This window comes from Oncorhynchus keta, unplaced genomic scaffold (assembly GCF_023373465.1).
Source record: "Oncorhynchus keta strain PuntledgeMale-10-30-2019 unplaced genomic scaffold, Oket_V2 Un_contig_17735_pilon_pilon, whole genome shotgun sequence".
NCBI lineage: Eukaryota > Metazoa > Chordata > Actinopteri > Salmoniformes > Salmonidae > Oncorhynchus > Oncorhynchus keta.
Genome location: NW_026280549.1, coordinates 12,302 through 29,511, shown reverse-complemented (window position 1 = coordinate 29,511; position 17,210 = coordinate 12,302). Strand labels below are relative to the sequence as shown.

The window sequence follows — 17,210 nt, the reverse complement described above, 5'->3', positions numbered from 1 at the left end:
ACAGGGAGGGAGGGAGTGGACAGGGAAGGAGACAGGGAGGGAGGGAGAGAGAGATATCAAATACAAATCTTAGAATCAGCTATTATAGACTGCCAGAACCCACTGGATTCTCTAATTACATTAAACACTACCTGAACCCACTGGTTTCTCCAATTACATTAAACACTACCTGAACCCACTGGATTCTCTAATTACATTAAACACTACCTGAACCCACTGGATTCTCTAATTACATTAAACGCTACCTGAACCCACTGGATTCTCTAATTACATTGAACACTACCTGAACCCACTGGATTCTCTAATTACATTGAACACTACCTGAACCCACTGGATTCTCTAATTACATTAAACGCTACCTGAACCCACTGGATTCTCTAACTACATTGAATGAACTACAGTACAAATTCCAAACCGTCCAACCCAAACGGGCCTGTGGTGTTGATGGTATCCTCAATTAAACGATAAAATATACACACAGCAAATTCCAATTGGCTATACTTAAACTCTTTAACATCATCCATAGCTCTGGCATCTTCCCCAGTATTTTGAACCTGGGGCGGCAGGGTAGCCTAGTGGTTAGAGCTTTGTACTAGTAACCGAAAGGTTTCATGTTCAAATCCCCGAGCTGACAAGGTTCTGCTCCTGAACAGGCAGTTAACCCACTGTTCCTAGGCCGTCATTGAAAATAACAATTGGTTCTTAACTGACTTGCCTGGTTAAATAAAGGTTAAATAAAAAAAAACAAGGACTGATCACCCCAATCCACAAAAGTGGAGATAAATTTGACCCGAATAACTACCGTGGAATATACAGCAACCTTGGGAAAATCCTCTGCATTATCATTAACAGCAGACTCATACATTTCCTCAGTGAAAACAATGTAATGAGCAAATGTCAAATTACCGAACATTGTATACAGACATAATGTGACATTTGAAATGTTTTAATTATTTTGGAACTTCTGTGAGTGTAATGTTTACTGTTCATTTTTATTGTTTATTTCACATTTATATAGTATCTACCTCACTTGCTTTGGCAATGTTAACACATGTTTCCCATGACAATAAAGCCCTTGAATTGAATTGAATTGAGAGAGAGAGCAAGAGAAAGAGAGGAAGATAGGAGGGGGAATGGGATGAAGAGGGGAGGGAGGGGAAAAGAGACGTGGAAGGAGGGAGACAGGGAAGGAGTTAGACAGGGAAGGAGTTAGACAGGGAAGGAGGGAGACAGGGAAGGAGGGAGACAGGGAAGGAGGGAGACAGGGAAGGAGGGAGACAGAGAAGGAGGGAGACAGAGAAGGAGTTAGACAGGGAAGGAGGGAGACAGGGAAGGAGGGAGACAGGGAAGGAGGGAGACAGGGAAGGAGGGAGACAGAGAAGGAGGGAGACAGAGAAGGAGGGAGACAGAGAAGGAGGGAGACAGGGAAGGAGGGAGACAGGGAAGGAGGGAGACAGGGAAGGAGGGAGACAGAGAAGGAGGGAGACAGAGAAGGAGGGAGACAGGGAAGGAGGGAGACAGGGAAGGAGGGAGACAGGGAAGGAGGGAGACAGAGAAGGAGGGAGACAGGGAAGGAGGGAGACAGGGAAGGAGGGAGACAGGGAAGGAGGGAGACAGGGAAGGAGGGAGACAGGGAAGGAGGGAGACAGAGAAGGAAGGAGACAGAGAAGGAGGGAGACAGAGAAGGAAGGAGACAGGGAAGGAGGGAGACAGGGAAGGAGGGAGACAGAGAAGGAGGGAGACAGAGAAGGAGGGAGACAGAGAAGGAGGGAGACAGAGAAGGAGGGAGACAGAGAAGGAGGGAGACAGGGAAGGAGGGAGACAGGGAAGGAGGTAGACAGGGAAGGAGGGAGACAGGGAAGGAGGGAGACAGAAGGAGGGAGACAGAAGGAGGGAGACAGGGAAGGAAGGAGACAGAGAAGGAGGGAGACAGAAGGAGGGAGACAGAAGGAGGGAGACAGAAGGAGGGAGACAGAAGGAGGGAGACAGAGAAGGAGGGAGACAGAAGGAGGGAGACAGAGAAGGAGGGAGACAGAGAAGGAGGGAGACAGAGAAGGAGGGAGACAGAGAAGGAGGGAGAAAGAGAAGGAGGGAGAAAGAGAAGGAGGGAGAAAGAGAAGGAGGGAGAAAGAGAAGGAGGGAGACAGAAGGAGGGAGACAAAGAAGGAGGGAGACAGAGAAGGAGGGAGACACAGAAGGAGGGAGACAGAAGGAGGGAGACAGAAGGAGGGAGACAGAAGGAGGGAGACAGAAGGAGGGAGACAGAAGGAGGGAGACAGAAGGAGGGAGACAGAAGCAGCCATCTGGGCTGCAGACATTATCCGGAACTATGGCTATCAGTTATTACGGTGGTTACCTGTGGTGACATCTTTACGGATTCCCCTGACAGATACGGACGCTCCCTTTATTCCATAGCCCTCTTCATCCTTCACCACTCCCTTAATACCTCTGTGGACCTGGAGAAGAGAAGGAACGACAGGGAATATCAGGGAATATCAGGGAATATCAGGCTTATTTTAACAAAATTCCCTGGTTTTCCAGGAATCTCAGTTGCTGGAATCCTGGATATACTGCTTATTCCCCCCTCATTCCAGGGGGGGAGTTTCCGGAATTTGCAAACCTATCAGTGAATGGCAGGGAATGCTAAGGTCAGTGGAGGCTGGTAGGCGGGAGAAATATATAGTAGGATCGGTGTCCCATCCACGGGACGGTTGAGCTAATGTAGGCTAATGTGATTAGCATGAGGTTGAGCTAATGTAGGCTAATGCGATTAGCATGAGGTTGAGCTAATGTAGGCTAATGCGATTAGCATGAGGTTGAGCTAATGTAGGCTAATGCGATTAGCATGAGGTTGAGCTAATGTAGGCTAATGCGATTAGCATGAGGTTGAGCTAATGTAGGCTAATGCGATTAGCATGAGGTTGAGCTAATGTAGGCTAATGTGATTAACATGAGGTTGAGCTAATGTAGGCTAATGCGATTAGCATGAGGTTGAGCTAATGTAGGCTAATGCGATTAACATGAGGTTGAGCTAATGTAGGCTAATGTGATTAACATGAGGTTGAGCTAATGTAGGCTAATGCGATTAGCATGAGGTGAGCTAATGTAGGCTAATGCGATTAGCATGAGGTTGAGCTAATGTAGGCTAATGCGATTAGCATGAGGTTGAGCTAATGTAGGCTAATGCGATTAACATGAGGTTGAGCTAATGTAGGCTAATGCGATTAGCATGAGGTTGAGCTAATGTAGGCTAATGCGATTAGCATGAGGTTGAGCTAATGTAGGCTAATGCGATTAGCATGAGGTTGAGCTAATGTAGGCTAATGCGATTAGCATGAGGTTGAGCTAATGTAGGCTAATGCGATTAGCATGAGGTTGATAATATTAGCATGAGGTTGAGCTAATGTAGGCTAATGCGATTAGCATGAGGTTGAGCTAATGTAGGCTAATGCGATTAACATGAGGTTGAGCTAATGTAGGCTAATGTGATTAACATGAGGTTGAGCTAATGTAGGCTAATGCGATTAGCATGAGGTTGAGCTAATGTAGGCTAATGCGATTAGCATGAGGTTGAGCTAATGTAGGCTAATGTGATTAGCATGAGGTTGAGCTAATGTAGGCTAATGCGATTAGCATGAGGTTGAGCTAATGTAGGCTAATGTGATTAACATGAGGTTGAGCTAATGTAGGCTAATGCGATTAGCATGAGGTTGAGCTAATGTAGGCTAATGCGATTAGCATGAGGTTGAGCTAATGTAGGCTAATGTGATTAGCATGAGGTTGAGCTAATGTAGGCTAATGCGATTAGCATGAGGTTGAGCTAATGAGCTAATGTAGGCTAATGCGATTAGCATGTGGTTAAATAAGAACATTTCCCAGGACATAGACATATCTGATATTGGCAGGAAGCTTACATTCTTGTTAATCTAACTGTCCAATCTACAGTAGCTATTACAGTTTTGAACATTAAAAGTTATTAATAAACATGTTAGGCACATTTGGGCAGTCTTGATACAAAATTTTGAACAGAAATGCAATGGTTCATTGGATCAGTCTAAAACTTTGCACATACACTGCTGTCATCTAGTGGCCAACATCTAAATTGCAGCTGGGCTGGAATAATACATTATGGCCTTTCTCTTGCATTTCAAAGATGATGGTACAAAAAAAAATACAAAATAACAGTTTTTTTTCCTTTGCATTATCTTTTACCAGATCTACTTATATTCTCCTACATTCCGTTCACATTTCCACAATCTTCAAAGTGTTTCCTTTCAAATGGTGTCCAGAATATGAATATCCTTCAGGGCCTGAGCTACAGGCAGTTAGAGTTGGGTATGTCATTTTAGGCGAACATTTGGGGGGAAAAAAGGGGGTGGAGCCTTAAGAGGTTTTAACAGAACGGCTGTATTGGAATGAATGGAACGGTGTCAGACACATCAAACACATGTTTTCCACGTGTTCAATATACAGCTCCATGTATTCCATGTATAACTACGGCACAAAATGGCTGCCTGGTCGCTGTGCTATAGAGAGGCAGACCCACCGACTCCATGAAACTGAGCAAGGCCTCCTTGTTCCTGAGCCACTCTGGGTAGAGCTCCTCTTCAGAAGGGAACTTGTCACAGCCCAGCTCCACCGTAATCTCCAGGCAGTTAGTGTGGAGGTAGTTAAAGTCTGACATGCCTACGGTACCGGAGAAATAGAGAGTTAGGACACATCGTAAATATATACACTAGACACACAAGTACTGAGAATTAACAGAGACAGGAATAAGAGGGGGAGCTTAAGGAGAGGAGGAGAGAAAAGAGGAGGAAGTGAGGAGGAAGAGAGGAGGAGTGGAAAAGAGGAAGAGAGAGAAGAGGAGGAGGAGAGGAGGAAAGGAAGAGAGGAGGAGGAGGAGGAGGAGGAGGAGGAGGAGGAGAGGAGGAAGGAAGGAGGAGGAGGAGAGAGGAGGAGGAGAGGAGGAAAGAAAGAGAGGAGGAGGAGAGAGGAGGAGGAGGGAGGAAAGGAAGAGAGGGGGAGAGAGAAGAGAAAGAGAGGAGGAGGAAGAGGAGGAGGAGAGAGAAGAGGAGGAGGAGAGGAGGAAAGGAAGAGAGGAGGAGGATGAAGAAAAGAGGAGGAGAGAGAAGAGGAATTAAGGAAGAGAGGAGGAGAGAGAAGAGAAAGAGAGGAGGAGGAAGAGGAGGAGGAGAGAGAAGAGGAGGAGGAGAGGAGGAAAGGAAGAGAGGAGGAGGATGAAGAAAAGAGGAGGAGAGAGAAGAGGAAGATAGGAGGAGAGAGGAGAGGAGTTAAGGAAGAGAGGAGGAGAGGAGGAGAGGAAAAGAAGAGGAGGAGAGGAGGAGAGAGAAGGAGAGGAAGAGAGAGTAAGAATGACACGAGGACGAGAGGAGAGACAGAATGACACGAGGAGGAGAGACAGAATGACACAAGGAGGAGAGACAGAATGACACGAGGAGGAGAGACAGAATGACACGAGGAGAAGAGACAGAATGACACGAGGAGGAGAGACAGAATGACACGAGGAGGAGAGACAGAATGACACGAGGAGGAGAGACAGAATGACACGAGGAGGAGAGACAGAATGACACGAGGAGGAGAGACAGAATGACACGAGGAGGAGAGACAGAATGACACGAGGAGGAGAGACAGAATGACACGAGGAGGAGAGACAGAATGACACGAGGAGAAGATTTGGAAGGTTCCGTACCCCCTGGGAAGCTGTACCACAGAGGAGGAGAGGGAGGAGATATAGAAGGTTCCGTACCCCTGGGAAGCTGTACCACAGAGGAGGAGATATAGAAGGTTCCGTACCCCTGGGAAGCTGTACCACAGAGGAGGAGATATAGAAGGTTCCGTACCCCTGGGAAGCTGTACCACAGAGGAGGAGATATAGAAGGTTCCGTACCCCTGGGAAGCTGTACCACAGAGGAGGAGATATAGAAGGTTCCGTACCCCCTGGGAAGCTGTACCACAGAGGAGGAGATATAGAAGGTTCCGTACCCCTGGGAAGCTGTACCACAGAGGAGGAGAGGAGGAGATATAGAAGGTTCCGTACCCCTGGGAAGCTGTACCACAGAGGAGGAGGAGAGGAGGAGATATAGAAGGTTCCGTACCCCTGGGAAGCTGTACCACAGAGGAGGAGGAGATATAGAAGGTTCCGTACCCCCTGGGAAGCTGTACCACAGAGGAGGAGATATAGAAGGTTCCGTACCCCTGGAAGCTGTACCACAGAGGAGGAGAGGAGGAGATATAGAAGGTTCCGTACCCCCTGGGAAGCTGTACCACAGAGGAGGAGATATAGAAGGTTCCGTACCCCCTGGGAAGCTGTACCACAGAGGAGGAGATATAGAAGGTTCCGTACCCCCTGGGAAGCTGTACCACAGAGGAGGAGATATAGAAGGTTCCGTACCCCCTGGGAAGCTGTACCACAGAGGAGGAGATATAGAAGGTTCCGTACCCCCTGGGAAGCTGTACCACAGAGGAGGAGAGGAGGAGATATAGAAGGTTCCGTACCCCCTGGGAAGCTGTACCACAGAGGAGGAGATATAGAAGGTTCCGTACCCCCTGGGAAGCTGTACCACAGAGGAGGAGATATAGAAGGTTCCGTACCCCCTGGGAAGCTGTACCACAGAGGAGGAGATATAGAAGGTTCCGTACCCCCTGGGAAGCTGTACCACAGAGGAGGAGATATAGAAGGTTCCGTACCCCCTGGGAAGCTGTACCACAGAGGAGGAGATATAGAAGGTTCCGTACCCCCTGGGAAGCTGTACCACAGAGGAGGAGATATAGAAGGTTCCGTACCCCCTGGGAAGCTGTACCACAGAGGAGGAGATATAGAAGGTTCCGTACCCCCTGGGAAGCTGTACCACAGAGGAGGAGATATAGAAGGTTCCGTACCCCTGGGAAGCTGTACCACAGAGCCCCGTTGATGATACCTCCGTTCCTGATGAAGGACGCTCCACACCTACAATATACAACATATAGGTCATGTAACAGGGGTAATATAATCGTTCATAATAATAGCCAGGAATATAATCACCTGTCTGTGTTGTTGTCGGCCATGCTGGCGTGAGAGTCTGCGTATGTCCGGGCCAGCTGCTTAAATGCCTGCAGAGAGGAACACAGTCACACTCTACAACATGCCATTTTCTGGCCTGGGAACAGAAGAGGTTTTCACCTCTGACATAAACTAGGTGTAGAACAGGGTACCTGTTGGTCAGGTTTAGGACAGGTACCTGTTGGTCAGGTGTAGAACAGGGTACCTGTTGGTCAGGTTTAGGATAGGGTACCTGTTGGTCAGGTTTAGGACAGGTACATGTTGGTCATGTTTAGGACAGGTACCCGCTGGTCAGGTTTAGGACAGGTTACCTGTTGGTCGGGTTTAGGACAGGTGCATGTTGGTCAGGTTTAGGACAGGTACATGTTGGTCAGGTTTAGGACAGGGAACATGTTGGTCAGGTTTAGGACAGGGTACCCGTTGGTCGGGTTAAGGACAGGTACATGTTGGTCAGGTATAGAACACGGTACGTGTTGGTCAGGTTTAGGACAGGGTTCCCGTTGGTCAGGTTTAGGACAGGTACATGTTGGTCAGGTTTAGGACAGGTACATGTTGGTCAGGTTTGGGACAGGTACATGTTGGTCAGGTTTAGGACAGGTACATGTTGGTCAGGTTTGGGACAGGTACATGTTGGTCAGGTTTAGGACAGGTACATGTTGGTCAGGTTTAGGACAGGGAACATGTTGGTCAGGTTTAGGACAGGGAACATGTTGGTCAGGTTTAGGACAGGTAGGTGTTGGTCAGGTGTATAACAGGGTACCTGTTGGTCAGGTGGAGGACAGGACAGTGTACATGTTGGTCTGGTGGAGGACAGAACAGGGTACCTGTTGGTCAGGTGTAGGACAGGACAGGTTACATGTTCATCAGGTGTATTACAGGACAGGGTACCTGTTCATCAGGTGTATTACAGGACAGGGTACCTGTTGGTCAAGTGTAGGACAGGACAGGGTACCTGTTGGTCAGGTGTAGGACAGGACACCTGTTCATCAGGTGTAGGACAGGACAGGGTACCTGTTCATCAGGTGTATTACAGGTTACCTGTTGGTCAGGTGTAGGACAGGACAGGGTACATGTTCATCAGGTGTAGGACAGGACAGGGTACCTGTTGGTCAGGTGTAGGACAGATTCACTGTTGGTCAGGTGTAGGACAGGACATGGTACCTGTTCATCAGGTGGAGGACAGAACAGGGTACCTGTTTGTCAGGTGTAGGACAGGACAGGATACCTATTCATCGGGTGTAGGACAGGGTACCTGTTGGTCACGTGTAGGACAGAACAGGGTACCTGTTGGTCAGGTGTAAGACAGGGTACCTGTTGGTCAGGTGTAGGACAGGGTACCTGTTGGTCAGGTGTAGGACAGAACAGGATACCTGTTGGTCAGGTGTAGGACGGAACAGGCTACCTGTTCATCAGGTGGAGGACAGGACAGGGTACCTGTTGGTCAGGTGGAGGACAGGACAGTGTACATGTTGGTCTGGTGGAGGACAGGACAGGGTACCTGTTGGTCAGGTGTAGGACAGGACAGGTTACCTGTTCATCAGGTGTATTACAGGACAGGGTACCTGTTCATCAGGTGTATTACAGGACAGGGTACCTGTTGGTCAAGTGTAGGACAGGACAGGGTACCTGTTGGTCAGGTGTAGGACAGGACAGGGTACCTGTTCATCAGGTGTATTACAGGACAGGGTACCTGTTCATCAGGTGTAGGACAGGATAGGGTACCTGTTCATCAGGTGTATTACAGGTTACCTGTTGGTCAGGTGTAGGACAGGACAGGGTACATGTTCATCAGGTGTAGGACAGGACAGGGTACCTGTTGGTCAGGTGTAGGACAGATTCACTGTTGGTCAGGTGTAGGACAGGACATGGTACCTGTTCATCAGGTGGAGGACAGAACAGGGTACCTGTTTGTCAGGTGTAGGACAGGACAGGATACCTATTCATCAGGTGTAGGACAGGGTACCTGTTGGTCACGTGTAGGACAGAACAGGGTACCTGTTGGTCAGGTGTAAGACAGGGTACCTGTTGGTCAGGTGTAGGACAGGGTACCTGTTCGTCAGGTGGAGGACAGGACAAGGTACCTATTCATCAGGTGTAGGACAGGGTACCTGTTGGTCACGTGTAGGACAGAACAGGGTACCTGTTGGTCACGTGTAAGACAGGGTACCTGTTGGTCAGGTGTTATACAGGGTACCTGTTCGTCAGGTGGAGGACAGGACAAGGTACCTGTTGGTCAGGTGTTGGACAGGGTACCTGTTGGTCAGGTGTTGGACAGGGTACCTGTTGGTCAGGTGTAGGACAGGACAGGGTACCTGTTGGTCAGGTGTAGGACAGGACAGGGTACCTGTTGGTCAGGTGTAGGACAGGGTACCTGTTGGTCAGGTGTAGGACAGAACAGGATACCTGTTGGTCAGGTGTAGGACGGAACAGGCTACCTGTTCATCAGGTGGAGGACAGGACAGGGTACCTGTTGGTCAGGTGGAGGACAGGACAGGGTACCTGTTGGTCAGGTGTATTACAGGACAGGGTACCTGTTGGTCAGGTGTAGGACAGGACAGGGTACCTGTTGGTCAGGTGTAGGACAGGACAGGTTACATGTTCATCAGGTGTATTACAGGACAGGGTACCTGTTCATCAGGTGTATTACAGGACAGGGTACCTGTTGGTCAAGTGTAGGACAGGACAGGGTACCTGTTGGTCAGGTGTAGGACAGGACACCTGTTCATCAGGTGTAGGACAGGACAGGGTACCTGTTCATCAGGTGTATTACAGGTTACCTGTTGGTCAGGTGTAGGACAGGACAGGGTACATGTTCATCAGGTGTAGGACAGGACAGGGTACCTGTTGGTCAGGTGTAGGACAGATTCACTGTTGGTCAGGTGTAGGACAGGACATGGTACCTGTTCATCAGGTGGAGGACAGAACAGGGTACCTGTTTGTCAGGTGTAGGACAGGACAGGATACCTATTCATCAGGTGTAGGACAGGGTACCTGTTGGTCACGTGTAGGACAGAACAGGGTACCTGTTGGTCAGGTGTAAGACAGGGTACCTGTTGGTCAGGTGTAGGACAGGGTACCTGTTGGTCAGGTGTAGGACAGAACAGGATACCTGTTGGTCAGGTGTAGGACGGAACAGGGTACCTGTTGGTCAGGTGTAGGACAGGACAGGTTACCTGTTCATCAGGTGTATTACAGGACAGGGTACCTGTTCATCAGGTGTATTACAGGACAGGGTACCTGTTGGTCAAGTGTAGGACAGGACAGGGTACCTGTTGGTCAGGTGTAGGACAGGACAGGGTACCTGTTCATCAGGTGTATTACAGGTTACCTGTTGGTCAGGTGTAGGACAGGACAGGGTACATGTTCATCAGGTGTAGGACAGGACAGGGTACCTGTTGGTCAGGTGGAGGACAGGACAGTGTACATGTTGGTCTGGTGGAGGACAGGACAGGGTACCTGTTGGTCAGGTGTAGGACAGGACAGGTTACCTGTTCATCAGGTGTATTACAGGACAGGGTACCTGTTCATCAGGTGTATTACAGGACAGGGTACCTGTTGGTCATGTAGGACAGGACAGGGTACCTGTTGGTCAGGTGTAGGACAGGACAGGGTACCTGTTCATCAGGTGTATTACAGGACAGGGTACCTGTTCATCAGGTGTAGGACAGGATAGGGTACCTGTTCATCAGGTGTATTACAGGTTACCTGTTGGTCAGGTGTAGGACAGGACAGGGTACATGTTCATCAGGTGTAGGACAGGACAGGCTACCTGTTGGTCAGGTGTAGGACAGATTCACTGTTGGTCAGGTGTAGGACAGGACATGGTACCTGTTCATCAGGTGGAGGACAGAACAGGGTACCTGTTTGTCAGGTGTAGGACAGGACAGGATACCTATTCATCAGGTGTAGGACAGGGTACCTGTTGGTCACGTGTAGGACAGAACAGGGTACCTGTTGGTCAGGTGTTGGACAGGGTACCTGTTGGTCAGGTGTTGGACAGGGTACCTGTTGGTCAGGTGTAGGACAGGACAGGGTACCTATTCATCAGGTGTAGGACAGGGTACCTGTTGGTCACGTGTAGGACAGAACAGGGTACCTGTTGGTCAGGTGTAAGACATGGTACCTGTTGGTCAGGTGTTAGACAGGGTACCTGTTCGTCAGGTGGAGGACAGGACAAGGTACCTGTTGGTCAGGTGTTGGACAGGGTACCTGTTGGTCAGGTGTTGGACAGGGTACCTGTTGGTCAGGTGTAGGACAGGACAGGGTACCTGTTGGTCAGGTGTAGGACAGGACAGGGTACCTGTTGGTCAGGTGTAGGACAGGGTACCTGTTGGTCAGGTGTAGGACAGGGTACCTGTTGGTCAGGTGTAGGACAGAACAGGATACCTGTTGGTCAGGTGTAGGACGGAACAGGCTACCTGTTCATCAGGTGGAGGACAGGACAGGGTACCTGTTGGTCAGGTGGAGGACAGGACAGTGTACATGTTGGTCTGGTGGAGGACAGGACAGGGTACCTGTTGGTCAGGTGTAGGACAGGACAGGGTACCTGTTGGTCAGGTGTAGGACAGGACAGGTTACCTGTTCATCAGGTGTATTACAGGACAGGGTACCTGTTCATCAGGTGTACTACAGGACAGGGTACCTGTTGGTCAAGTGTAGGACAGGACAGGGTACCTGTTGGTCAGGTGTAGGACAGGACAGGGTACCTGTTCATCAGGTGTATTACAGGACAGGTTACATGTTCATCAGGTGTATTACAGGACAGGGTACCTGTTCATCAGGTGTACTACAGGACAGGGTACCTGTTGGTCAAGTGTAGGACAGGACAGGGTACCTGTTGGTCAGGTGTTGGACAGGGTACCTGTTGGTCAGGTGTTGGACAGGGTACCTGTTGGTCAGGTGTTGGACAGGGTACCTGTTGGTCAGGTGTAGGACAGGACAGGGTACCTATTCATCAGGTGTAGGACAGGGTACCTGTTGGTCACGTGTAGGACAGAACAGGGTACCTGTTGGTCAGGTGTAAGACAGGGTACCTGTTGGTCAGGTGTTAGACAGGGTACCTGTTCGTCAGGTGTTAGACAGGGTACCTGTTGGTCAGGTGTTGGACAGGGTACCTGTTGGTCAGGTGTTGGACAGGGTACCTGTTGGTCAGGTGTAGGACAGGACAGGGTACCTGTTGGTCAGGTGTAGGACAGGACAGGGTACCTGTTGGTCAGGTGTAGGACAGGGTACCTGTTGGTCAGGTGTAGGACAGAACAGGATACCTGTTGGTCAGGTGTAGGACGGAACAGGCTACCTGTTCATCAGGTGGAGGACAGGACAGGGTACCTGTTGGTCAGGTGGAGGACAGGACAGTGTACATGTTGGTCTGGTGGAGGACAGGACAGGGTACCTGTTGGTCTGGTGGAGGACAGGACAGGGTACCTGTTGGTCAGGTGTAGGACAGGACAGGTTACCTGTTCATCAGGTGTATTACAGGACAGGGTACCTGTTCATCAGGTGTATTACAGGACAGGGTACCTGTTGGTCAAGTGTAGGACAGGACAGGGTACCTGTTGGTCAGGTGTAGGACAGGACAGGGTACCTGTTCATCAGGTGTATTACAGGACAGGGTACCTGTTCATCAGGTGTAGGACAGGACAGGGTACCTGTTCATCAGGTGTATTACAGGTTACCTGTTGGTCAGGTGTAGGACAGGACAGGGTACATGTTCATCAGGTGTAGGACAGGACAGGGTACCTGTTGGTCAGGTGTAGGACAGATTCACTGTTGGTCAGGTGTAGGACAGGACATGGTACCTGTTCATCAGGTGGAGGACAGAACAGGGTACCTGTTTGTCAGGTGTAGGACAGGATACCTATTCATCAGGTGTAGGACAGGGTACCTGTTGGTCACGTGTAGGACAGAACAGGGTACCTGTTGGTCAGGTGTAAGACAGGGTACCTGTTGGTCAGGTGTAGGACAGGGTACCTGTTGGTCAGGTGTAGGACAGAACAGGATACCTGTTGGTCAGGTGTAGGACGGAACAGGGTACCTGTTGGTCAGGTGTAGGACAGGACAGGTTACCTGTTCATCAGGTGTATTACAGGACAGGGTACCTGTTCATCAGGTGTATTACAGGACAGGGTACCTGTTGGTCAGGTGTAGGACAGGACAGGGTACCTGTTGGTCAGGTGTAGGACAGGACAGGGTACCTGTTCATCAGGTGTATTACAGGACAGGGTACCTGTTCATCAGGTGTAGGACAGGATAGGGTACCTGTTCATCAGGTGTATTACAGGTTACCTGTTGGTCAGGTGTAGGACAGGACAGGGTACATGTTCATCAGGTGTAGGACAGGACAGGGTACCTGTTGGTCAGGTGGAGGACAGGACAGTGTACATGTTGGTCTGGTGGAGGACAGGACAGGGTACCTGTTGGTCAGGTGTAGGACAGGACAGGTTACCTGTTCATCAGGTGTATTACAGGACAGGGTACCTGTTCATCAGGTGTATTACAGGACAGGGTACCTGTTGGTCAAGTGTAGGACAGGACAGGGTACCTGTTGGTCAGGTGTAGGACAGGACAGGGTACCTGTTCATCAGGTGTATTACAGGACAGGGTACCTGTTCATCAGGTGTAGGACAGGATAGGGTACCTGTTCATCAGGTGTATTACAGGTTACCTGTTGGTCAGGTGTAGGACAGGACAGGGTACATGTTCATCAGGTGTAGGACAGGACAGGGTACCTGTTGGTCAGGTGTAGGACAGATTCACTGTTGGTCAGGTGTAGGACAGGACATGGTACCTGTTCATCAGGTGGAGGACAGAACAGGGTACCTGTTTGTCAGGTGTAGGACAGGACAGGATACCTATTCATCAGGTGTAGGACAGGGTACCTGTTGGTCACGTGTAGGACAGAACAGGGTACCTGTTGGTCACGTGTAGGACAGAACAGGGTACCTGTTGGTCAGGTGTAAGACAGGGTACCTGTTGGTCAGGTGTAGGACAGGGTACCTGTTCGTCAGGTGGAGGACAGGACAAGGTACCTGTTGGTCAGGTGTTGGACAGGGTACCTGTTGGTCAGGTGTTGGACAGGGTACCTGTTTGTCAGGTGTTGGACAGGGTACCTGTTGGTCAGGTGTAGGACAGGACAGGGTACCTGTTGGTCAGGTGTAGGACAGGACAGGGTGCCTGTTGGTCAGGTGTAGGACAGGGTACCTGTTGGTCAGGTGTAGGACAGAACAGGATACCTGTTGGTCAGGTGTAGGACGGAACAGGCTACCTGTTCATCAGGTGGAGGACAGGACAGGGTACCTGTTGGTCAGGTGGAGGACAGGACAGTGTACATGTTGGTCTGGTGGAGGACAGGACAGGGTACCTGTTGGTCAGGTGTAGGACAGGACAGGTTACCTGTTCATCAGGTGTATTACAGGACAGGGTACCTGTTCATCAGGTGTATTACAGGACAGGGTACCTGTTGGTCAAGTGTAGGACAGGACAGGGTACCTGTTGGTCAGGTGTAGGACAGGACAGGGTACCTGTTCATCAGGTGTATTACAGGACAGGGTACCTGTTCATCAGGTGTAGGACAGGACAGGGTACCTGTTCATCAGGTGTATTACAGGTTACCTGTTGGTCAGGTGTAGGACAGGACAGGGTACCTGTTCATCAGGTGTATTACAGGACAGGGTACCTGTTCATCAGGTGTAGGACAGGACAGGGTACATGTTCATCAGGTGTAGGACAGGACAGGGTACCTGTTGGTCAGGTGTAGGACAGATTCACTGTTGGTCAGGTGTAGGACAGGACATGGTACCTGTTCATCAGGTGGAGGACAGAACAGGGTACCTGTTTGTCAGGTGTAGGACAGGACAGGATACCTATTCATCAGGTGTAGGACAGGGTACCTGTTGGTCACGTGTAGGACAGAACAGGGTACCTGTTGGTCAGGTGTAAGACAGGGTACCTGTTGGTCAGGTGTAGGACAGGTACCTGTTGGTCAGGTGTAGGACAGAACAGGATACCTGTTGGTCAGGTGTAGGACAGGGTACCTGTTGGTCAGGTGTAGGACAGGACAGGTTACCTGTTCATCAGGTGTATTACAGGACAGGGTACCTGTTCATCAGGTGTATTACAGGACAGGGTACCTGTTGGTCAGGTGTAGGACAGGACAGGGTACCTGTTGGTCAGGTGTAGGACAGGGTACCTGTTCATCAGGTGTAGGACAGGACAGGGTACCTGTTCATCAGGTGTAGGACAGGATAGGGTACCTGTTCATCAGGTGTATTACAGGTTACCTGTTGGTCAGGTGTAGGACAGGACAGGGTACATGTTCATCAGGTGTAGGACAGGACAGGGTACCTGTTGGTCAGGTGGAGGACAGGACAGTGTACATGTTGGTCTGGTGGAGGACAGGACAGGGTACCTGTTGGTCAGGTGTAGGACAGGACAGGTTACCTGTTCATCAGGTGTATTACAGGACAGGGTACCTGTTCATCAGGTGTATTACAGGACAGGGTACCTGTTGGTCAAGTGTAGGACAGGACAGGGTACCTGTTGGTCAGGTGTAGGACAGGACAGGGTACCTGTTCATCAGGTGTATTACAGGACAGGGTACCTGTTCATCAGGTGTAGGACAGGATAGGGTACCTGTTCATCAGGTGTATTACAGGTTACCTGTTGGTCAGGTGTAGGACAGGACAGGGTACATGTTCATCAGGTGTAGGACAGGACAGGGTACCTGTTGGTCAGGTGTAGGACAGATTCACTGTTGGTCAGGTGTAGGACAGGACATGGTACCTGTTCATCAGGTGGAGGACAGAACAGGGTACCTGTTTGTCAGGTGTAGGACAGGACAGGATACCTATTCATCAGGTGTAGGACAGGGTACCTGTTGGTCACGTGTAGGACAGAACAGGGTACCTGTTGGTCAGGTGTAAGACAGGGTACCTGTTGGTCAGGTGTAGGACAGGGTACCTGTTCGTCAGGTGGAGGACAGGACAAGGTACCTGTTGGTCAGGTGTTGGACAGGGTACCTGTTGGTCAGGTGTTGGACAGGGTACCTGTTTGTCAGGTGTTGGACAGGGTACCTGTTGGTCAGGTGTAGGACAGGACAGGGTACCTGTTGGTCAGGTGTAGGACAGGACAGGGTACCTGTTGGTCAGGTGTAGGACAGGGTACCTGTTGGTCAGGTGTAGGACAGAACAGGATACCTGTTGGTCAGGTGTAGGACGGAACAGGCTACCTGTTCATCAGGTGGAGGACAGGACAGGGTACCTGTTGGTCAGGTGGAGGACAGGACAGTGTACATGTTGGTCTGGTGGAGGACAGGACAGGGTACCTGTTGGTCAGGTGTAGGACAGGACAGGTTACCTGTTCATCAGGTGTATTACAGGACAGGGTACCTGTTCATCAGGTGTATTACAGGACAGGGTACCTGTTGGTCAAGTGTAGGACAGGACAGGGTACCTGTTGGTCAGGTGTAGGACAGGACAGGGTACCTGTTCATCAGGTGTATTACAGGACAGGGTACCTGTTCATCAGGTGTAGGACAGGACAGGGTACCTGTTCATCAGGTGTATTACAGGTTACCTGTTGGTCAGGTGTAGGACAGGACAGGGTACCTGTTCATCAGGTGTATTACAGGACAGGGTACCTGTTCATCAGGTGTAGGACAGGACAGGGTACATGTTCATCAGGTGTAGGACAGGACAGGGTACCTGTTGGTCAGGTGTAGGACAGATTCACTGTTGGTCAGGTGTAGGACAGGACATGGTACCTGTTCATCAGGTGGAGGACAGAACAGGGTACCTGTTTGTCAGGTGTAGGACAGGACAGGATACCTATTCATCAGGTGTAGGACAGGGTACCTGTTGGTCACGTGTAGGACAGAACAGGGTACCTGTTGGTCAGGTGTAAGACAGGGTACCTGTTGGTCAGGTGTAGGACAGGGTACCTGTTGGTCAGGTGTAGGACAGAACAGGATACCTGTTGGTCAGGTGTAGGACGGAACAGGGTACCTGTTGGTCAGGTGTAGGACAGGACAGGTTACCTGTTCATCAGGTGTATTACAGGACAGGGTGTTCATCAGGTGTACAGGACAGGGTACCTGTTGGTCAGGTGTAGGACAGGACAGGGTACCTGTTGGTCAGGTGTAGGACAGGGTACC

The 17,210-nt window shown here is 50.2% G+C and overlaps 1 protein-coding gene across 1 annotated transcript in view; it reads right to left on the bottom strand.

Annotated features, from left to right (window-relative positions):
* LOC127919867 (carboxypeptidase Z-like) overlaps window positions 1-17,210 on the bottom strand; it is a 36,966-nt gene that overhangs the window by 11,627 nt on the left and 8,129 nt on the right. Inside the window, exons 5-8 of the mRNA XM_052503717.1 lie at window positions 7,043-7,110; window positions 6,902-6,967; window positions 4,547-4,688; window positions 2,357-2,456 (exon numbers count right to left, since the gene is read on the bottom strand). Of these exons, the coding sequence (XP_052359677.1) occupies window positions 2,357-2,456; window positions 4,547-4,688; window positions 6,902-6,967; window positions 7,043-7,110 (376 nt within the window). The remainder of the gene's footprint in view (window positions 1-2,356; window positions 2,457-4,546; window positions 4,689-6,901; window positions 6,968-7,042; window positions 7,111-17,210) is intronic.